Genomic DNA, 24,569 nt, shown 5'->3' with positions numbered 1-24,569 from the left:
TTTTATTAAATCTTGAATCATCACCAACTTATGAAGGGTGTCCCTTTAGTATTTTACAAAATACACAGTGTAAATCAAATGAGGTTAAATATAAGAAGGGACTCCCATAATAAAATATTCTTCCCCCGCCGCCCAACAGATAATAGTGATGACCTAGAGCTTGGCAATGAGGAGTATACATCTTTTTATTTTTGAGGAAAATAAAAGCTTTATGAAAAAAGTTTTCTAGTAAGTAGCAGGTACCATTTCTCAGCTGCCTAGTTTAGTTATAACTGTATTAATTCACTGATGCTACATACTGTAGATACATGCCATTAGTCAATTTGAAAATAGACATCTGGGCTTCTTACAAAGGATACTCTATACCTAAAAGTGCTGCTGGTAACAATCAGGTGAATACAGAAAGGAAGGTCTTGTCAGTCTGGGTTTGCCTCTGTTCCTCTGGGAATAAGAGAGTTTTAATACTGCCTTCTATTCTTTCATGGCCTCCAGCAGGCACCACATTACAAAGTTCTTCTCTCTCCATTTTTACTTGGTTCTTTGTGCAAGGTGTGCCATGGGGCCACAGGATAATACACACAGAGAAACAAGGAAATTAGGTGTTTTTTTTTTTTTAAGAAAAGAAAATAAGGAATTCTACATCTATATATCATAAATATGTTGTTGCTTAGTTCTTTGCACTCCAGTACCAGTTCATCTCTCTGAATTAACACTTCAAGCCATTCTGTAGGATTGGTATAATCTTCCACACTTACACAATACCTCCAAATCCACGGGGGAATAATTTCAGATATGTAAACCATGTTTGTGTCTTTGAAACTGTATAATCCCCTGGACATTTAGAGCAATGTGAAACACAGACCTCTAACACTCATTGGGAAAAATGAGTAAATCTTGACAGTACACATTAAAAAAAAATTCTGGTAAGTTGTGAGGTGTTAGGGGAGAGGAAGCAAAATCACTACATTGAGCCATTACAAAAAGCAGATCTTGTGTAACATCAAGAATTTACTGAATATATCTGCAGCTTGAAAAAAATCCATCTTATCACATTTAATATAATCTACTGTAGAGCATGTATGTGCTCTACAGAATATTTCCTCCTTAAAATGTAAATGCCAATCTACTGAACTCCTAGTGAAGAAACTGAGGTTGTTCCTTTTAGTCTTCCTGTCTCTGTGCAGAAAAAAAAGGGTTGTCAAAGGCTGATTGGAAAGCAAACATTTTCCATTATGTATGAACATTCAAAAAAATTTCCTGTGTGCAAACACACATTTTATAGTGAACCATCTTATAAGTGTTTAAGACAGAGTTTTTAGTCTGTTTTCGATCTTTTTAAAAAAAATTCTTTCTTTAAAAGAAGAAATGTCAGAAATTCTGATATGGGTATAGTCAGAAGGATCAGAAAGGCTGAGTAGAAACAGTCCCCTGAGTAGACTGTAGTGGAGACAACTGAAAATGTGTGGAAAGACAATGCGGCTGTAGCAGGGCATGTAGAGCCAGACAAAGAATTGTGATCATTCATGTATGTCCCAGAAGATGTACTGGCACAGATTTTGCATATGCAGTACCCACTGCCCAATTTTTAACATTTTGGTGGTTTGACATAGCTTATCTGAGTTATATTTACTATTGTCTGTAATTTCCAGAACCTGAAGGAATACATGTCTGAGTGATGCTACTCAGTGACCAATACCTGAGCTGGTTCAGGCTGGCACATGAAGGCACCTGCCAAGTGCTGGCCAGAATCCCAGCTGCAGGCAAAGGGGACCAAGGCCCTGACTGTGAAACAGTTTGCATGGTCTGGGGCCACGCAGCAGCATCACTCAGAGCACACCTGCATGTGGGTCAGCAAGCACAGACCACAGCCCTTGCCCTGTCAGGTGATATGGGCAAGGCACCAGCTTTGGAGCAACTGGAGAAAAGAGGTTAGCTATGTGAATCTTAGCCTTGCTGTTATATTTACTTTGGCATATTCTGCTTATTAACATGACACAGCCATTGTGTCTGGATCCATGTTATGACCTCCCTGCCTGTCTCTCAGATTTTTCAAGTAGTGCTTCATGGTTCTCAGAGATTCTGGGTAGTCACCTAGCTCAATTTCCTGATCTAAGATGGAACAGATTAAAATTTAAACAATGCAAATGAGAGACAAAAGATAATTTAAAAAGATGCCAAGTTCTGAAAACAGAATATTGCATGCAGGACAAGCAGAGAAGAAAGAAACTATTAAAATCACTTAAAACAATTATATGAAATTAAAATCTGTTAACTTCCAAAGGAGAAGTAACTGCTCAGTTCTGTTGAGGATCTAAGAACATCTACCCTACACAGCTTCACAACTTTTTCCTCACTGTGCAGCAAATACAGGTCAGTTTTCAACATTGTGAAATTTGACTATCTAGGAAAAAACCCCAGGTCTCAGATCATTGATCTTTGGAATAAAAATATAAAATATCACCAAGGGAAATCATTCTGTCTTGGGTAGAAGGGACTTGGCACAGCATTAAACATATAAATTTTTGTTCTCACTATTAAAGTAACACCCATGGAGAGAAATTAAAAGGAAAGAGTTGGTAAAACAGTCATGAATGCCTATTTATAACCTGGATATTAGCACATGTAGAAGGCACAAAGACTACTTCAGGTGAACTATAGTTATTTCTGGGACAGAACATTGCAGCTTTTGAAGCAGCTCCTATATTCATAAGTTGAAGGCAGCAAATGAAAATCTGTTACATACACATGCACACTCTCTCAGAGGTCTGAGATAAAAAAATATTTAGCAACATACACCTACCTGAAGGCTAAAAACTAACTGTTTTTCTTTCATCTCTGTGTCTTTCATTTTCCTCCTCTTTGCATTTAATTTATCCTCTGAAGAGCACTTTCAGCTTAAGGTTTGTAGAAAATGAGCTTGAAGCCAACTTGCCTTAAGTTAAACCTCCATTTACTTAATTGCTCAATCTCACCTTCCATTCTGTTTTTAAAGCAGAAACTGAGCACTAATGACATGATGATTAGTGTCTCTTCAAGCTACACTCTTGCATCTCTCAAAATCAAATCTCAACAAAAAATGTTTACTAGTGCTTAGTTTGACAATTATCCAGAATATCACATCATAAATGAGCATACTTCTTAAGAATCCTTCACTTGATTTTTGACCTTTATACTAATTGCTAGTTTGGATTTATTCACTTTTAACTAGATAATGTCTGTATCTCTTTAGTCAATTTGCTAATTATTCACAGAACTACTTACCAAGTAATTAATGATATAAAATTTGTCATATTCTTTATTTTTGGCATTGATTTTGCGATGCTGCTTCTTTCTCATGTGATCTTTAAGTGTGTTTTTGTCTCTGAAGACTTTTTCACAGTATAAACACTGCAAGCTAAGATAAAAAGGTAAACAGGTTAAACTGTTAAACAGGTTAAACATGTTAAACTGAAAATAGTGTAAAATAATAAACTTAAATAAGCTGGAGTTATATATAATATGATTAACCTAAGCATGTCAGAGCAAACTAAAAGAAACAGAAAGCTTATTTGAAAAAAAAACCAACGAGATAATCTTAGATCACAGTAGAGTCAAACAGAAATGACAATGACAAAAAATGAAAAATATAGATAACAAAAAATTTTACTGTTTGCCCCATATGCAAAGTGGGAGAAAAGTCTGATTACCCAAAGTAGGCACAGAAAGGCTGCTGATTGCTCACTGTGTGAGCTCTGTAACTCAGCATGGACTTACACTAACATCTAATCCATCTGTAATTGTTTCTTTGTAATTCAGATTGAAAAGAAACAAGCTGTGAACATACTACTTAAATTTTGAAACAATCTAAATTAGCTAAACAGAAAGTTTTTATAGTTGTACCTCAACAGCGAGGGCAAATGAAAGTTTGCCAGGGTGGTCAATGGGCTTTGAAATCCTAAAAATTCTGTAAGTAAATTCATATCCACACACACACAGAAGTATATATAATTCACAGATAGACATACATACACATAGGTACCTGCATACATGTACATAGACAGGAAAGTATTATTTAGGTGTATATACACATTACTTAAGAAGACATTCATTAACAAATGAGAATTTTACCACAGTATGTCTTCCAGAGCAATTCAAACAAAGCAGAAGTATATGTATTGCCTTAAATCAGCATCATAAAACTGTTTTGGTTCCAGATTCCCCTCAGATGTTTTGTGCGGAGCAGGAATTCAGGATTCTCAGTATCATTCTGCCTTTCAAGACATTTAAGAAGTTTTGAGTTCTCCCTGTGCTTGCAGACCTCAAATCAAGATTGCCTTGCTGGTGACTTATAGGTCTGATGCCAGAATACATCTATGAATTTTAATCTCTGCTTTGCTCCACCTGCTAACAGCAAAGTGTTTGCTCTACTTGAGAAAGGCATTCCTATGAAGAGTACAGAAGGCTTTCTGTCAGCATACATAATGCAGCCTTATTTGCCTGACACAAGATTTTTCTCCTCTAGTGATTTATTCTCAGGTACTATTCTACTAGCATAGCTAATATGCCTATCCTTAGCTGTAGGGGGAGTGGCCTTCCACTACTCTGGACACAATTTCAGCATGTGCATTAACTACAGAGAGGATCATCTTTGAGAAAACTCCCTTGAACTGAAAGCCTCAGGTCCTACTGATAAACAGTAGAGCTGCAAATTATCAGTGAGCATGGTAATTCAGTGCATTAGGCAACACCAACGATAAAAGAATAGGCATTCTTAATGTGTCTTCTTTTCTGGGAAAAGTTAACATGCATCTGTCCCCTTCTGCTCTGGGTTTGCTCTCTAAGCAGTACAAAAGGGAGAGACCAAACATCCCACAGTAATGGTATATGGAGGCAAAAGAGGACTGGAACAAGGACTCTGTATTCAGCAATTAAGGAGATGTTTAGCAAAAAGTTTGTCATGAGAAAGAACAATAATGCCAACAGTTATGAGAAAAAGGCATGTGCTCTTATTGATGTCAAACTGTGCAACACCTAACTGAAATACAGCACTTGACTTCATACTATTAACTGTTAGGAACTGGCTTTCAGTAAGGCCACAAAAAGACTTCTAAGAAGACTCACAATAAACTTACATGCTCTCTTTGCTTCTTCTTAACTAGCCACAAATGTGGAATTCATTTTTACCTACTATTTCCAAGTTAAAAGAAATACAACCCAAGTTAATTGAAAACAAACAAACAAAACTCCACTTACTTGTCAAGCTTCCTCTGCAATACAGCCAAAAACTCATAGCAGTTCACAATGTTATCTGGCAGCCCAATGTTAAAGGCATGCTCTCTTGCCATATGATTGAGAAGAACAGATCTACAAAAAACATTAAAATAGAATGTTACATATTTTTGCATATATATAAGAATTATTCAATTACTGATTTAAAATGCACCAATGGCTCTAAAACTGCATAAAAGCCAATGTTAAATAAACAGTAATAGTTTTGCTGCCACTGCTAGGAAATAAAGAATGCAATTTTATTGAAACAGGAAGTTTTTAATTTTCAGCTCTGCTGAATGTTCAGTAACATTTCAACTGCTCCATCCACATGCATGAAATATAATCTTTTAAATGAAAAGTACAGTATAGTTTATTTTGACCCTCACTGTTAGCAAAGCTCGTTCATTACCCTGTATAAACAAATCACTTTTCAAACAACCCTCTTGAGAAACATTCTAAAAAGCCCTTTGTCAGACTTCTCTCTGCTGGTTAGCAGAGCATAAATTCTTGGATGCAATGTGCTTTTACATCAATATTGCTTCACACAGCACCAGCAACATGAAGGGCACTCAAAAGTGTACACAAATAAACATAATGGATGTCTAAATAAGATATTCTTCTGACAGACATATACTGGTTAATTCCTTAGGTGCCCAACCTCTCTATATGCCTCAGCTTCTGCTTTTGGGGACTAAAGAAATATCTGAATGTTGATGCTTGGTTTTACCACTGTCCAGGCATGATTTTCAACCATGCACTCTGCCTGTCAGACTCAGGAGGAAGCAGAGGATGAAGCTCCTCTACTGTCACCAGACAGTAGAGAGGACACTCACAGAACATTGGGATGACCTGCAGGAAAATGACCCCTGGTGCTTCTACCCTTCCAGATTACCAGAACTACCCATGCAAACAGGCTCTCCAACTGAAACTGATTTACTCTGAATAAACAAAGTTTCTTTGGACCATGCACTTATGTGCAATTCTTGTTCACACTTGACTGATGCTGTAAAGCCCTCTGTTCTCACTCTAATTTTCCTCTCCTCTTTTTCATTTGATATTCAAATTCATACCAGATAGGTGAGCTTTAAACAAGAAAATATACAACTGGATACATTTTTTTTCAACCATCACACTGGCTTACACAGCTGTCCTAGTCACTAAAACAGTTGCAAAAAAAAATTTTCTCTTTAAAATGGTTTGTTCCCAACTCCAGCCTACTGTGTAGTAGAAATAATTGCACTGGAATAAATAAAAAAGTTTGAGAAGTAGGACAGGATCTGTTTAAAATGCCACTTCAACTGAAAGAAATATGTAAACTATACCCTAAAGTTGATTCTGCCTTCTGAGTCCTACCATTATGCTTTAACTGGTTCAGTGACATTGAAAACATAAACAAAGATGCTGAGTAGGTATCACAAAATAAAACAAAAGCAAACAGGGCAATAAACAAACCTGTTTCCTGTGAATTCTTGATCACAGAACATACACATACTATGAAAACTTGTGTCATATCTCTCTTGTTGTTGCTGTTCCAGAATTTCTCTCTATGAAAAGGAACAGATATAGTTATTCAGACAAAACCATAATCATAAAATCATTCCATCACATAAGTTTATTATACATATTTATCCTTACTTGTAACAATGAACATATAAAATTGAAATGTGCTGCTGGCACAAACCAGATGTTAGTATGTTTTGAGTGTGGGTTCTCACAGATATTCCAAGTTTTTCCAAAGGCAGTATGTGTCCCAGCTAAGTTCCAGTAAAATTCTCTTAACTTTACATACCTGGTGCATGGAAATAAACACAGTCCATGGTGAGATCTTATGCAACTATTTAAATAATTTTGTACAAAATGTATCAATTTAATGTTTCTACCTGTGATTCAGCTCTACCTCTGGTATCAATGAGCAGGTTTATGGGTAACCACCTAACACCCCATGGAATGGCACACTCAGTCCTACACAGCTAATTGCAGGCAACCTAGAGGGCTTTTTCCTAATAGAGGACACAGCCCTGGCAGTTTCTGTAAGAAGCTGTGGCACATACATCAAGCACTCCTGATGTTGCATTACACTAAACTGGACTAACACCTCGACCCCTCCCAGTGTATACTTCAACCTCCTGAAGCTTATCTCAGCCTCAGATTGTGACAAACTGGGGATCATACAAACAGCTCTTCCTGGGAAGCTGGTACAGCTTGCAGTCTTGGTGACTCCTCTTTGGGATCTTCACTTACTGGGAGAAAGAGAAGCTCCTTCACCTAAAACTACCGGTCAGACGATGGGTGAATATCTGTATGCATGACAGCAGGACTGCTGTTGTAGGAAGTATGTATTTTCAAAAAAAAATAGGTCTGGGGATGTTAGTTTTTTTATTTAAAGAAAACACCCAGGTGCCTTATACTGACACTGCCCCTGCATGTATCCTCAGTTTTGCTGCCAGGACTTCCTTGCCTGGTAGTGCTTCACAACTATGAAATCTTTGTCAAGACTGTGTTTTTCCAAAAGACTGTATCTGTTTTGTATTTCACAGCCTTGTCAGCTATTTCAGCAAGCTGTGCTCTCTAACCTACTTCAGGCTCATTCCTTGGCCTCTCTCAATACATCACAATCACCATTATGTCTCTGCATGACATCCACCTTGGCTAGCTCCCTGCTGCAATACAGCCTGAAATATTCCTAAACTGGAGTTTCAAAACTGCAGAATGAAATGCTTCAGGCAGCACATTTTAAAGACAGCATCTGTCCTTGTTTGGGCTTGCTGTTGGAGACAGCAGTTAGGATTCAAAGGATGCAGAAAAATCACCAGAAGTTGTATAGTTCTGGTCTTTATTCTACGCAATTCACATGAGCCCATTTGCCAGTTCACTCTTAATTGCTGGACTTGTCTGGAGGTAAAAGGCTTTACAAAGCAAAATATCTATTTAACTTGCAAGTCAACACTCAGATTGCAGCAAAAGGAAATGAAAAAATAAACAGACTTTATTGCTGTAACTAAAGCAGTGGCTCCATTAGCCCCAACTACAGCTGCAGCTCGATTTCACAAAATCCTTCCGTAAAAACTGAGGATACAATTCTGAAATTCAAAACAGTGATAACTGGAAACTATTTTGCACCATAATAAAAATGCATATTTCTTTCTTTCCTAATTTAATTACTCTGTAAACAAAACCAGCACTTGCTTTGGGTTAAATTCTCCACTCATTCCAGAGTTTGAGGAAATGTCTACTTGCAGAGCAGATGAGATTGCTCACCTGCCAACAGACTCCTCATGTCCTTGGCACTGCAGTGGAAAGAAGGCTTAGTTGGTTACAGAACTGCATAGTAAGAAACCCCACAAAATCAGAAACAAATGCCCTTAAAAAAAAAAAGTACACTCCAATTTACAGCAGCCAGGAGGTATTATTTGTAATAAGATGGTTCTATGAAAACATCAGCTGCAAGCTCCATCACAACCCTTTTTCCTCCCTGAAAGCCACAAACATGATATACACTTGGGAAGCAGATATCATTATGACACTGCATGCCCACATGCTAAATTCAAGGTGTCTTTCACAAACCCAAAAGGATTGTAGAAAACTGTAAAAAATACAGAGAAGTGCAGAAATGATGCACTGTGAAGAACCACCAAATAGCATTCCTCAACCTCAAATCACCTAATCATTGAGGTTGCAAAGAATCTCTTGAGAGCAACAAGTCCAACCCCTGTGCCCAAGCAAGGTCACCTCTACCTGGCTACTCAGGAGTGTGTTGAGTTTTCTTTTGACTGTCTGCACAGAGGAAGAGTTTACAACCTCTCTGGGTAACTTGCTCTAGTGTTTGACCACTCTCCCAGTAAAAAAAAAAGTGTTTCTTTGTTTTCAGGGGGAATTTCCTGATTTTTAATTCATGCCCATTACCTCTTATCCTGTTGGTGGGCTCAGGTGAGAAGAATCTGACTCCTTTTTCATTCATCAAGTACTTATATACATCACTAAGTTCCCCTGTGAGCCTTGTCTTCCAGACTTAACAGTCCAAGCTGTCTCAGCCTCTCTTCCTACACAGGATGTCACAGTCTCTTAAGCATCTTTGTGACCCTGCACCAGAGTTGCTCAAGGAAGTCCACATCTTTCTTGTACTGGGGAGCCCTGAGCTGGACTCAGCACTCCAGATGTGGTCTCAGCAGTGCTGAGTAGAGGGGAAGGACAATCTCCCTTGACCTGACTGCAACACTCTTCCTAAACCAGCCCAGGATGCTGTTATCCTTCTTTGCCATGAGTGTGCAGTCCAGCAAAGGACTAATGAGACATAATGTAAGGCAGATAAATCAGGAGACAAGTTATGAATGGTTTGGATAATACTAAGGACAGATTCTTCACCATCTCTTCTAATACAAAAACCTGCCAGGTGTGACATGACAGGTTCAAAATGACCAAATAGAAGGCTCTCTCCCAGTGTGTGGTCAAGCTGCACAAGTCACTCCTGCAAGTAGTGGGGATCCTGGAAGTTGTTGTGGGTTCAGAGTTGGAGGCTCATATTACTGAATTCAGAAATTTTTGAGCTGCCAATTGCAGGAGACAAAGAGAGTATTTTGGGAAAGGATCACCACTAGATCAGAAGACAGCAAATACCAGAGACACTTAGCTGCTGTCAAGGGTAAGATTTTGATCTAGACAGACCTTTTTTACTGATCCCAGACAGCTTTGGAAGGGAAGCATCCTAGGCATGACTGCATCAGCTGGTTTTTTGAATCCATGCTAATCCAGTGGGCCTATATAGGAAGGCAGGTTTCAGCTCAGATAACTCTAGCTCCATGGGAAATCCCCAGTTGAAGAACTAGCACCAGAATTTCTCCTTTGCAGGAGCTGGGATCCTATGGAAAGCTGTGTAAGACTTGTACATATTCCTCCAGTATCAGGGATTCACTAGTCATGTCCTTCAAACTGAAGAATATTACTGTTGCCAGCAAACAGGAATAGCACTCACAGAGTAGCTGAACCAACTGGATTTTGCCTGCCAATCCCAATTTCCCTAGGACTAGCATTTGGGTTTTGTAAGGTTCTCCTTCATTCTGAATGCACATCACTTACTGTGTCTTTATTTGCATGCTGCTTGTGTGCAAACTTGTAATATAAACATACCAGAAGAAACAGCACAACAAAGGGTTAAAAGGCCCGTGTTGACAATTCTCAGGACATGGCTGCCAGCACTAAACTGAGGAATGTAAAGACCCTAAGGCCTGCACTCTAACATCTAACAGTACAGACACAGGGTATTGTGCTTCTCAGTGGAATTCCCTGCATCCTAACATGAGGAGATTGTCAACAAGGCTGCCATGTACCATGGAACATTCATTTCTAAATTAGCCCAACAGCAAAGCCAGACTCCGGATACGTATTTCAAACAAGACAAGAAACCAGAAAAAATCCCACTGCCCAACAATCTGGACTAAGACTCCTGGAAGCTGGTCAGCATGAGTTGAACTTGAAGGACCATCCATTCAGAACTGACAATGCCTAAAACTTCAGCAAGGTCTGTCCACAGTACTGTCTGTCCACAGGGTGCCATCAGGCAAGAAGAACCAGAGTGGCTCATGTGGACCCAAGAGCTGGCATTTCATGTCCTTTGCATCTCACAGAAACAATACTGGCCAGACTCCCTCCCCTCACTCACCATGGTGCTTGTGAGTATGAGAATGCTTGTGAATTAATGAAATCTGGGAGAGGGAGTAAGAATGCACACAAACAGCTTGCTCAAAGGTTTTGTAGGTAAGTATCACCTTCTCTGCTTACAGTATCTCACACCAAGTTCTAGTTTGCTAATTTCCCTAATGTGTATTATTACATGAAAGATAGTGTGTCAATGCATTGCAGATCCTTGCAAGCAGAAAAATGTTCAGCACACTCAACCTTTTTCAGTGTTCTGGATGTATTCTCCACTTGTGTAGAACACTGACATACAACCTGTACATTTATCCCAAGGAAAAATCTATGAACAGGGGATTTGTGTATGGTTGTGCAGCAGCTAGGAAAATGAGCTTAAAAAAAAAATTGAGAATTTCGCCATCTCGCAAAAAATGCTTTCACTTTAAAATGCCTGCTAAGTTATTATATATTCTTCTATTGGAGTGTTTACCTTAAAAAATGAAACAATAATTTCTTACCAGTCTCTTTTGCTGAAGCTGTTCTCGAAGTAATCTGTCTTCTGGTAAAACATCACATAAAAGAAAATAATTGTCCTGTTCCTCTGTTAAGAGATTAGAAAGTGTGAGTAAGGAATGGGAAGTTGCAGCTGCTTTGAATATACTGACAGATAATTTGCTAAGACTTTGGAATACATTAACAAGGTAAGAATGTGATTTTTAACCTAAAAAAGTCAGTTACTTTAATTTCATAACATAATGAAACATATTTAAATATTTGTGCATATTTATATTGGAGTCTGAAGGCAAAAGTCCTGCATAGCTTTTCTCCACTACCAGTTTTATTCATTTTTTGATGATTCTTCTGGATACATAAAACAATTAGCATTTACATTGGTTACAGATTAAAGTCAGCATGAAAGAAATATGAAATTGCCTTTAATTTTATCCTACCAGTTATTTCCCTAAGAAACTGTTAGTTTTCAGTAGCTATCATAATTTGGTTTATCCTCCCCTTGCTCTGATCTCTCACATTACCTTTTACCATCAAATATTTTTCCACCTGTGGATATACACAACTGTTCAGTACCATACATTGAGACTTGCCTAATTTACATTTCTACTTACATGTTTTACACATATTTTATCTTTAGCAACCTTTTTACTATTTATGGTCATATCCAATTGAAGAAGGCCACAATTTTATTCAAAGGAATTACAATTACTCAGCATGTAGGAAAATACAAAAGATAATGGGTTAAGACATGAACAATTTTCCGGAGGGAGAGGGAGGGATGAGGAGAGAGAGAGAGAGAAGGAGAAGGCTCAGTGATATTTCATAATTCTGCTCTTCAGCTGCTTGATTTGCAGTTTTCCAACTGAGTGGTAAGTATAAGAGAAACAGAATGACGATTTTTGGAATGATTTTCATGTTTTTCAGGGCTACTTTTCTTAAAATTACTTTGAATAATTAAAAAATTACTTTCATCCATTTTGTACTCAGTTTCCACTTTCTAACCATCTCTGATATTAGCTGTATGCATTGCTTCCTCTCTTTTAAGGTCTCCATTGAGAATTAAAGATGCAGAAAAGCCCTAAAGTTCTTATCTGTTTTAGGTAAACTGTGTTTTTCTATTAGAAAAGGAAAGCCAGAGTAATGCATCAGAGCTGCTTCTGAGAAAACCCCTTCCTTCACACAGTCAACACTGTCCCAAGGATGGAATATGGCACCACACCAATGCAGAAGAACAGTGAACTATGGTTTCAGACTTGTGTTGGAGCACAGGAAACTGCACAATGGTATGGCTCCTGTGAGGATGACTTCTCCTGGGGCAGAGAGCACTGTGGCAGGGGAAAGGAAGGGGGATGTGGCCCTGATGTCCAAGAAGAATTAAGCAGCATCAGTGCAGATGGTGGGCAGGGTGAAGTCAGAAAAGGCAGCTCACTGGGAATGTTTCTCATCATTTTGGAAGGACCATCACTGATGTTTTATGCAGGGGGTACCACCATCTCCCCAGGCACAATGTGAGCAGCTCTGCTTCCAGGCCTTGATTTGCAACAGGCCCCTGTTCACAGCACATTTAAGCCTGTATTGATCTCATCCTCACTCAGCACAGTGCTGAAGCATGTGTTGTAATCCTAGGAAAAGGTAAGTTTAGACATGTGCTTAAGAGTTAAACATTGCTTCTGTGGGTTTCTGCCCTAGTGTCAGACACACGTGGCTGATCAAAGCAGCAGTATATGCCAGAAATTATCCCATCATCTGCCCATCAGAGAGTGAGCAAGCAGCATACTTACCTAATGGAGCTTTTGAATTTGTTCTTATCACACTACAAAAGTCTGTGATAGGCTGTTCTGCAAACCTCCTCTTCCAGTACAGAATGTAGCTTTAAAAATAAGGGGGAGATGATCAGTGAAAAAGGAAACACCGAAAAACTTGTAATAAAAAATTGATAGCTCTTGTTTTTTAATGCTCTAAATTCTTATGTGTTATTGTTTCTTTTTTTTAATTCCTGTGTCCCTTTTTTCTTCCTTCACATTAGTTTTCAATTTTATGAAATTAATTCAGTTTCACTTAAACTGGGTTTAACCATGCTGTCAAAGTGAAGAACTCAATAAGCAGATTTGCACCAAGCTTTGCATAAACACTGTGACCTATTCACATCTAAAGACAGAAGTGCCACTCAGATGCATCTTTACTGAAAAACTGTATTACAGAGCATTCTCAAATTCCCAAAATATTGTGCTCTGTGTTCTGCAAGATGCAGTCAGGAAGCTGAAACTCAATAAAAACACCAACTTGACAAAAGTGAGGTTTTGGCAGGTCTCCTGTGGAGTTACAGTGAAAGCTGTAGCTTGGCAGACAACTAGAAAGACAGAAGAATGAAGTCCCTGTACACCTGGGGGTAAGAGAGCAGACAGAATAAGAAAAGACCTAAACACATCTTGAAAGTTTAACCCATCAACTACAGTTTTTTAAAACCATTCTGTACTATCTTTTTTTGTTGGTATTACAGCTGCATCAACAGAACACAACTGAGATTAGATTTCCACTGGACTAGGAGGCTACTATCTAACCAAGGAGAAATCATCACTCCATTTATATGATGAAGGGAACCAAGCAACTCTTATGCTAATTATTCAGAATTTTACTATAAAAAATAATCTGAAAATGCTTAAGTGCTTGCTTAAATTTATATTCATGTGTGATATAAATCATGTGAGAGTTGGTAAGGCAAAGGCTATTCAATGATTTCTTCTTATTTTGTGCCACCAAATTAGGCAAAAGATAATTAAAAAATCGGTTTTCATTATTATGAGAGCATTTTTAATAGCTGCAGCTTTTAATACTTGTGCAATCTGTAAGTTTACTTGCCACAGCTATCACATCCCATAGTGGCTCACACTGCCTCTACCATTCTCATCTAATATATTTGATGACTTCACCTGCAGCAGCCAAGGAATCAGCACATCTTTCTTTCTGCTAAGTCTGACATGGAGAGGACTGACCTCTGGGGCAGCAGACAGCTGAGCACAGTGAAGCCAGCACACGTGGCTGGGGCCCATTCAGCAGCATCATCATCAGATGTCAGTAAGTGAAGGTGAGTCCTTCCTTCTCCCCCTGCCTGCTCCACTGTTTGCAATGCTCATTGAAAGAGCTGCTGAATAGAACTGTAGTTCTTCCAGACTAAGTCATCCTTGAGCTTTTAGGACATAAATGTGCAAATGGAGAGATTTCAAGAGCTCATTTAATAGATGTCTCTCCCTTGCACTGAGAGAAATGAACACAGGTACAAACTCACCTGCCCATAACTGTCTGTGTCACAGAAATTGCAGTTAAGGGATTTTATATCATAAGACTTAACCCAAACAATCAATGACCAGATAAAACCAATGCCTTGTGATACTTCCAGGGAGACAGAATGAGTGATCATGTTAAGTCATGAAGCAGAAGCTTATTCCCCTTATCTCTTCCCTCTGCCCTTATGCCAACTTATCTTTATTCTTCAAAGTTAAAAAGAAAAGAAAAAAAAATTTCCATTAGCATTGGTCTTTTCTGGATTATCCACTTCTTGCAGTTCTGTCAAGAAATGTATTCCTAAGACTGGCTGTAACTCATTGCTAAATATAAAAATAATACTATCTTTACAGAGTTGAACCCTGTATTTTCCTCACCTCAGTTCCACACTTCAGAATATATTCTCTTTTTAGTATTAGACTATTTTACTAATACAGCAAATCAGAGAAAGCACACTTCAGAGCAACAATTCCATCATTTCATGTCCTGGGGCCACTTTCTGTAAGATTTGGCTAGCTTCCAATTGCATTAGCAGCAAAAATAATCTAAATGGGCCCTTTTTGAAGGGGTGATTTTAAAATACATTTCTATTTATGTAAAATAATTCCCCCAAGCACTCTTAGACTGGTGGTCCATGACTGAGCAGCTCTGATTCCTTTACTTACCCAAAGATACTAGTACTATCTCCAAAGAACAGTACATTCTCCTTCTGCCTGCCTTCAGCAGAAAAGCAAACAAAAACTACCATCAGTTTTCAATTTTAAGCAACGTTAAGCTCATACATTTGATTAAGGATTTAATTTATATGGCTTACATTTCTCTTCCTAAATTATATTGTATTATTTCTTTTTTTTTGAGTCTTGATAGACATAAGGTCTTGATTTTGGCTTAGTAACTAGTGACAGAAGACCTACTAGAAAACTCACTTTAGTTGAGAATTTATCTGTCTAACACTTAAATATTACAGCAGAACTATCTACAGACTGGCAGGTATTGTGTAGCCTTCCTCCTGGCCCACACATTACTGTGGAAAGCAAAATGCCAGGCAAGTCCCTTGTCTCTGAAGTCACAGGCCAGCTGGGGCCATGCCAGCTACTGGAGAAAGTTAAGAGAGAGAAAGCCAAATGTGACCCTGGTGAGATGATCAATGACACAGCTGTAGAAGGAGTCATAGTTGTATGCAGATCACAGTACTGTAAAGCATAGTTAAGGATTAAATGTGATTTTGTTGGGGCAATACTGTCCTTAAAGTAGCATGTCCCAGACAACTTTTATAAAAAAAAAAAATCCTTTCCTTAGGATTTTTTCCTCCTGAGAAGCTTCTCAGGCCTCAGGAACAAATGTAAACATTGATTATCTGCTGCTGTGGAATGCAACAGGTGCATCTGTGATTGGTCTCATGTGCTTATTTGTATTAATGGCCAATCACAGCACAGCTGGCTCAGACAGAGTCTGGGACAGCTGCCTTTGTTATTCATTCCATTCTATTCTTAGCTTAGCAAGCCTTCTGAGATGAAACCTTTGCTTCTATTCTTTTAGTATAGTTTTGATGTAATGTGTATCATGAAATAATAAATCAAGCCTTCTGAGAAGTGGAGTCAGATCCTTGTCTCTTCCCTCAACATAAGACCCCTGTGAACACTGTCACAGTAGCACAAACAAATTTCATCCCAGAGTGTGAGAGATCCTGTACTGAGCAGCTTCTGTGTACAATACACAGCTTGAGGACATTGTACAGGGATAGAAACGGTCTTGCCCTACACAAATAAAACCCCAGATTAGGAAAGCTGATTGTCTGGTATGGGCTTTGCTAAAAACCAGCTTTCTAATTTGCACACAACTTGTTGATCAGTGATAGGACCTGAGAAGACCCTAGGATATATAAAAAAATGCCAAACACAGGAATTGCCATCTATTCTAAAACTGAGCTCACTAGTCCCAGCAACATCTAGGCACTAGGGAGAGGGAAGGAAATTGGAAAACAACCTTACAGTCCAGCAGCAAAAGGCTCATAAGCAGAAATTCTCCCACAATGTCTTTCTAAAAAGATGATCTCTACTTTTCCAAAGCTTTCAATAACACCTGCACACATAGACACTCATTTAAAATGACATAACCCTTACCTTCTAAAATCTGCCACCAGTTTCACATCTGCTATGACGAGCTTGTGTTCAATAATCATGTGCTTCAGGAGCTGGTTTTGTTCTGCTAAGACACAGCATTCTTTGCAGAAAATACAAGGCACATAGGGAGAACTTTCTACTGCATCAACACCACCTGGACTTTCTGGCAGAGACAGAGGCTCCAAAATACACTCGGTATCTAAAATAAGAATTAAAAAAAAATTAATTTTGACTAAGTAAATAAATCTACATCTCTTGGAGTACTTTTAGGTAGTACAAAACCTGTTTGAGTCTCGGTTTTGTTGCATGGATCACTTAAGGAGCAAGATGCTTGTAAGCAGGTTGATTGCATTGATTCCAAGAGGGACACTGGGAGGTCAGCACAGGCCAGTTCTCAGGTGTCTTTCTCAAATAAAACTCCCTGCTGACACCAAGTCAGTCACATACAAGTGCTCTGCTTACCACTAAAGAAATTTTATGATGGGAAACCTACTTTTCTTCTCACTATCTAATCTACCTGTTGATATGAATAAAGCCACTCTTTGTGGCTCCCTGATACTCTGAGCCACATTGCTCAGTGTCAGGAAGGATTTAGACTGTATAACACAAACTGTTTTGCATGTTAATTTTCCTAGTTATACTTTTATTTTTTGCAGAATACTTCTATAATTTTCTGACTGACTCTTGAAGATATGCATTTGTCTTGCCTTTTTTTCCCATTAACATCTAATTTACTGTTCTATGACAAAAGATTATCCTCGGTCAAGATTACTGCCACTGGATGCCTGTGCCCACTGGAGCACTTTCTAACTGTACAGACGCTGAGCAAGGGGAAGCCATGCTCCATGTGGAAAGGTGGATGGTCCCTGTTTGTACCATACTGTACCAGCCAGACACAGGTTCCTCAAGTGACACCACACAGAGGTGAGTCACTGCCACATGCTGTCCTGCGGTTACATGTGTGTGTTCCCCATTTAAACAACACTGGTCTAAATTCATAAGCTCTTCCATAAATTAGTATAATTCATTAAGACACACTGACCAAGAGAGTTAAACAGTTGGCCCCATTAGCCTAACCAAATTCCAGCTGTCCAGAAGTAAACGGTGTTCATTTTCCAAATTAATCCTACCTCAGTCTTGGGTTGGGGTCTATCTTGGAAGCAAATGCCAATTTCAACAGGGATCTTCAATTTTAGATGTCAATTTTGGATAGCAAAAAGTAAACAGAAAAAAACTCAGTATGTTCCTGCCCTCTTGAAGTTGAAAATTGAAAACATGGGTGTCCTGTATTATGAAGTTAGCCTGTGCAGCAGGAGAATAAGCTCTGTGTCTCTGGATTCCTGCAGTGACATGAACACCTCTGTAGAAAAATGAAACTTCACAGAGTGACAGATTGGATGAAATTGGAAGGGACCTCTGGAGGTCATCTGGTCAAGGAGGATCCTTACCCAGGACCATGCAAATGGCTTTGACTCCACAACCTCCCTGGGCAACCTGTGCCAGTGCTCAGACACCCTCACAGTGCAAAACCATCTCCTGATATTCTGAGGGAACCTCCTGGGCATCAGTTTCTGAAGATACCTGAAGAATTAGGAAAAAGGCCTTCTCTCAAGTCTGTTATTTTGTCACACATGAATTTTAAAATTCACATGGTTAAAGGAACCTTAATTAATATTTACTAGATAACTTTCACCCTACAAAAATGACATCTATATGTTATACATTGGCAAGTATACTTAATCTGACAGTCTGGTACCTTGCTCACAGGGAAATTTGAAAAATAATTTTAAAAATCACAGTAATTTAGCTTTTTTCCTAGGAAAAAATGTTAATGTATCAGGGTTCCATCCCATGTTCTACCAAGACACTGAAATAACCCAAGAAAGGCTGGAGAACCCCATTGAGAGGCAGACCTGGGAAGCCTCTGTGAGTTCTGTGACAAATCTGTGTTCAGGCAGAGGAACAGGCACACAGAGCTCCAAAGCAGCCACAGCACAGGCAATGGCTCCCTGGTGCCCAGGGACTGAGGGTAAGCTGGAGCTGCTGGAAGAAGCCACAGGTGGTAAAGGGGATAAAAGCATAGGAAACACACCTTTATCAGCTCTATACTGCTCCTAGAACAATATATATATATATATATTATGTCCTGCACAACTGTTGAGGCTTCTACTTAGGACTTCTGAAATATAGAACTTCCTGGGAAGGCACTGCCTTGCCTGAAGACTGATGGCTGGGTTGCACTGAATTCAATTTATCACATAAAACCAAGCACTGAAGAAAGATGGCAGCACACAGAGCATGGTATTACCTGGAGCAATGCAGCTGCTGTGCACAATCTAACACTTTTCTTCTCATAATTTAATCTACACTTCAGCTCATTCCCTTCCCTTAGAAATTTCTTTATTAAACTGGCATTGCAGAAATTGTTCCATTTTGTCTTATTTTAAGAACAGCAGTGGCTACACCATGTGCTAGAGCAATCCTCATGAAAGGGTCAAATCTCCCAAGCAAAACTGGTGGTACCTGCAAGAGTCTAGCTTTGTCCATTCTTACAGTCAGTTCTGTTGCCTGAAGAAGCATTACACCATGTTTACTGAGAAAAGTAGAACTTAATTTCCTTTGCAATTGCTGATGCCAAGTGAATGAAGAAGATATTCTGTCAGCCAGTTCAACTTAACCCAGTAAAGAGCAACACTGCTTTTTGCTAATTTTTGGTATAGCTGTCTTGCAATGACTTATTTAAACTATTGGAAATCCAAATAAATAAGCACCTATCTGCCTCAATAAATCAACTTTCAACAGATAGGTGTGTCAGCAGGAACTGGTACAAAACTTAGACAAGGAGCCTTGTTTAGTAAAGGTACTTGTGAATAGCAACCGCTTGGGCTGGAAAAACAGAACTGCTCAGTCTTTAACTGTAGTCATAAGTTGATGAAAGGAATAAACTAGGGAGAAGGTTTTTTGCTGCCCAAACAGAGCAGCTAATGCTAAAAGGGAATAACTTTAGGCTACCAGAGCAGTTTGGCAAATGCAGACGCTTATGCAATTTCTTTCAAAGGCACTTAAAAGAAGAGGCGAAGGAAAAAGGAATCCATGTAAATATCTTTTTACTCATCTGCTACAAAAAACACTGAACAAGAGAATAAATGCACAGAGCTGAACAAATGCACAGCCTTTAGCACAGCACTTACTGGACTAATGTAGCACAAACCTCAAAACAGTACAAATAAATCCAAGAATAATATTGAAATCTCTGCAAAAGCAGCTAATTTTGTTTCTATATTTGGAGCAGAGTGGCTACAGGTACTGAATAAAAGCTGTTAACTGTAGCACAGCTTAGGGCTAACAGGGAAATAAAAACTCTCAGATGTATTCTCAGACTCCAAGACTCCTACATGCAGAGACATTTGAAAATGAGGGAAAAGCAGCAAGCTTTTCTCTTGGAATCTACTGCAATGAGAATAACTTCACAGAGAAGGATTAAACACCCCTCTGGTGCATGTGCCCTGGCTGACAAGGGTGAGAAGCAATTACCTAGGAATGGGATAAAATAGGGCAAACAAACAGTAATCACACAAATAGAATAGTCTTCCAGAAGTCTGACTATGGAGAGTTTAAGTCAAAGGCTATATGAGCCCCTCAGATAAGCAGCTTTTATTTTTTTTTCACCATTGACTTATTCCTGCACTATTTGAAATTCTTGTTTTTTTAACACCGACAAAAACTTGCATCAACTTTTCATATTTTTGTAATGATTTTATGAAATTTTTCCTTTATTCCTTGATGTCCTGGTTCAACTCAAGGCTAGTTCTACTCAACCCTTCATGTAATGTGGTAAGAGGTAGCCTGAAAATGTCCAAGAGTGGAAGAAAATATGTTTCTAAATCAGCACAGATTTTTTTCTTTTTCAAACTCTCTTATATTTACCTTTTATTTCTGGTATGTCACTTGCTTTTAGGATCATTGAATTAACCACTGAATTCTCTTCAATGATTCAGTCTCCTAAGTTGTGAATCAGGTGTTAATGCACAAGACAGTGGTCATATTCTTTGTGTCTTCACTCCTGTGTGTTACTTTGCATTTGTTAACATTGAATAGGACTCTTTTGGGTGCAATTTGCTCAAATAACACGAAATTTCGTGCAATGCTTCAGCTGGCCCTCATGCTTACCACTTAGGAAAATAAAAGGTGTATTAACAGCAAAATATATCACCTTTGCTTATTGTGTCTGTGATGAACAGCACATGACAGCACAGGACTCATGAGACTCCCTATGAGAAGACAGCCTTATAAAACCCATCCATTAAATTTTGGATGAATCAGGTTGCTGCCCCTGAGTTTTTCTTCTCTGCCTAATAGAAAAGCAGCATGACTGTTATGCAACGGGACATCCCAAAGGCTTCACAGAAAGCCCTCTGAACTCAGAAAATAAGAAAATCCCTTTCTCAGTCATAGAACTGGCAGCTGACACCATGTTGTTCAACCTTTAACAGGACAGATAAAACTATGGTCTTTAACACCTAATTCAGAGCTAAAAAAGGTAGATTAGTAGAATGAAGAGAACAGAGGAATACCTTCTTTGAAAACTAAAACTAAGAAGTATACCAAGTGCTTCAGGGGAAAATGAAATAAATACTTTGAAGGTATTTGAGAATGAGGTGGTATAGAAAACAATTTACCTTCAAAACTAGAATAAGAACTGGGTTTTTTTTTAATAAGCACCCACAGGATACCCAGTACAATGGATTTCTGATCCCTGCACAGGGACTGTATACACCATTACAACAGTGAGGGAAAAAAAAGTAAATTAAAAAAGGCTGCCTGTTATAGAAATTATATGGCCTCATTTTATTTTAAGAATTGTTATAATATAGACTAGTTAATCTTCACAGCTAGTGAAGCAACAAGATGAAAATGGATTCATTTTCCTTACTGGAACATTTTTACTTTTGAATACAATTATTCTAAGCTCCAAAGCAATGTTGGTTTGCACAATTAAGTAAATGTTCCACCCACACAGTTATAACACAGCTACAGCAGGGCAGGCAATGCACTCCACCTGCACAATCCACATGCAATTATCACAAAGCAATATGCCATGCAATGTTACAGCCAATACAACAGATATTATCAGGAAGAAAAGGAAGGAAAGATTTGGCTTTTGAAAGGGAGTTTTGAAAGGCAAGGTTCCCAGAGATGGTCCCCAGTGTAACCACTTGCTGCTACCAAGAAGCACAGGGATGTCTCATTATCCTGACTTTCTCCCCCTTATCCCACCACTCCTACCCATCTACCATTGCCCTTCTGCTTGTGCTGGCTCCCAGGCTTGCCAAATCCTTGGATGAGTCAATCCAGCTCTTTACCATTAAGAACCATTCCTTCCTTTCTTTTTGCTCAAGAATGTTGAAAATGCTGCCACAAGAGTCCACCAAGGGCAAGAGCAAACTAAGGAGTGCATGGTGAGAAGCAGTAAGGTGAAAGAGAACCTTCTCAGCTTTACAGCCTCAGCTGTCTCATACAATTTTAGCATAAGTCTGCCAGAGTGTGCGAGGTTTCTTTAAAGGCATTACACACAGGAAAAGAAGCCACTAAGATTTTAACACTACTTCCTAACAAGGACACTCAGCACTGGCTTCAGTTTGCAGAATCCACTGTTGTCAGCATGGGCACACCTAACACACTAAATGCACACTAAGTGCAGTGTGGAGCTCTTGTGCTCAATTCTACTTGGTTGCACATCTGAACAATCTGCTCTCACTAGCTCTGGGGACAAACTGGACACTGCTGCATGAATTACACTCTCTAACTAGCAAGTGGAGGTATGTGGGCTCAGGTAAATGAAGTAACCTCACTGTTAGAACTCTGCACTCACACAGCTTGGCCCTGAGGTGTGACTTGCAGCTGTGCCTCGAGTGCCAGAGCTCAGGGACTGGCAGGCTCTTCCAGCAGGCAACCAGCAAGCGGAGGGAGGAGCTCCATCAACTGGGCTGCAGGGAATGCTGAGGACAGGGCCACTCACATCCTTCTTTCTGAAGCTTTGCCGCTAGATAAAAAGGAATGAGAGTCACAAGACCAGAGGAAAAGGAGGTAAGTCCAAAGAAAAAGGAGGTAAGTCCAAAGACAAGGGGCGTTAACTGGGAAAGAAGAAATCAAACTATTTTAAAACAGATTAATCGATTTATTATTAAATGAAGAATACTTTGAAAATTCAAGGCATTGCCAAGTCTGAGAATTGAAATGATGAGAAAGGAATTAATACAAATTTGCTTAAGACATATTTATGGGTTTCCTGTTATTTTTTTTAGTCTATGGCACAGCAACAAGGCCTTAGGCTGAGGACTTTACGATGTAAATATCCCACTGTTGGTAACACAAGGACAATGAAACAAAATAAGAACATCTGCTGGAATGTTAAGTGTCTTTCTAATTAAATCCAATAGTTGAATGGATCAATTCATTACCAACAAATCTGGTTTATTATCTCATTAATACAGCTGGTTAATATTATGAGGAGATTAGCACAAGAACTTGAAATGATCCTAAAACAAAAATGAACACAACAAAGACATACGGGTGAATACGGGAGTCCAAATAACGAGCAAAAGACAGGTTTTTAGACACGTAAAGAACAAAGGGAAGAAGGAATGACAGGAAAACAAAAGACACCTAGCAAACCTGGCACTCCACACTAGCAGCCCAACAGATGCTGAATGGAAAACAAAAAGGCTGAGCACCCTCCCCAAGTTCTCACTGATCACATGGCAAAACCATTTAGTTGCCAAAATGACCAAATCCCTCCAGAGAGTACAACGGGGAACCAACCTGTATTCCTATGGGTAATTCTGCACAAAAGAGTGCTGCATTTAAAACTCTTTAGGAAATGAGCAGTTTTAAAGCTTTGTCTTGGAATCAATTGTTTTTGAGATGATGCAAGAGTATGGAGAAGGATCGGCTTGACACTCGAAATACATACATGACAGCTTCCCTGTTTTGCAGCCTTGGCACTGCAGCATCTATTTGTTGGCACAGCAGCATTCCCTAATTTGTGGTCATATTCTTGGAAACAATTTTACACTGATTACAGGATTTTTCCTTTGTTTTCCAGAGCACAAAAGATGGATGACTAATGACTTGCCAAATAAACAGTATTCAAAGCCAAAACTCAGAATAATGAAAATAAAACACCCTGTCATGGTCCTCACCAATACTACATGCAAATATGCTTCCTAGTGAAAGAAGAATCAATGTACATAATCATCTCCTATCTCAATATATTAAAGCCCTCAAGTACTTCTATTAAGTTGAATTAAGCCTGAGTTCATGAGGAATTATTTACCTATTACTTCTGCTTGTTAACACACTATGAATGATATTTAGTTAAAATGTCCATATGCTCTAGGGGAGAACACATCCTGTAGCTTCCCCCAAGATCAATCAGTCCCAGCCGTGCCTGTTTTTTCATTGAATGCAAATGAGCACTTCAAAAGAACACTTAATCCTACAGCTAAAGCTTGTCAGCTTTACAGACACTGTACATATTCTGTAGCATTTGCTGTCTAGGAATATGAGAACTTGATTCCAGTTCAATGACAGCTTTAAGAAAAGCTGTAAGTTACCGAATCCTAATAACTCAGAACAGAGTTTCTGCAGAGCAGGTGTCTGCTGGGAGCTGGAACTAACAGAAATACAACTGTGCTTAATAGCCATATTTAACAGGGCTGCTCTGTCGGGGAGCTTAGGATGTTGCAGTTTCATTAGCATTAACAAGTGTTG

General features: G+C 38.9%; 1 protein-coding gene across 2 annotated transcripts in view; it reads right to left on the bottom strand.

Moving 5' to 3' along the window:
* The window catches only part of ZNF277 (zinc finger protein 277), a 42,758-nt gene that overhangs the window by 8,293 nt on the left and 9,896 nt on the right, over positions 1 to 24,569 (bottom strand). For both annotated transcript variants that reach the window (XM_066550780.1, XM_066550781.1), the window contains exons 2-7: positions 16,797 to 16,995; positions 13,173 to 13,261; positions 11,397 to 11,479; positions 6,703 to 6,794; positions 5,233 to 5,343; positions 3,262 to 3,394 (exon numbers count right to left, since the gene is read on the bottom strand). In XM_066550780.1, coding sequence (XP_066406877.1) covers positions 3,262 to 3,394; positions 5,233 to 5,343; positions 6,703 to 6,794; positions 11,397 to 11,479; positions 13,173 to 13,261; positions 16,797 to 16,995 — 707 coding nt within the window. The remainder of the gene's footprint in view (positions 1 to 3,261; positions 3,395 to 5,232; positions 5,344 to 6,702; positions 6,795 to 11,396; positions 11,480 to 13,172; positions 13,262 to 16,796; positions 16,996 to 24,569) is intronic.

Source organism: Molothrus aeneus, chromosome 5 (genome assembly GCF_037042795.1).
Source record: "Molothrus aeneus isolate 106 chromosome 5, BPBGC_Maene_1.0, whole genome shotgun sequence".
In the NCBI taxonomy this organism is placed as follows: domain Eukaryota; kingdom Metazoa; phylum Chordata; class Aves; order Passeriformes; family Icteridae; genus Molothrus; species Molothrus aeneus.
Note: the sequence above shows the minus strand (reverse complement) of the source record. Positions and strands in the feature narration are given on the sequence as shown.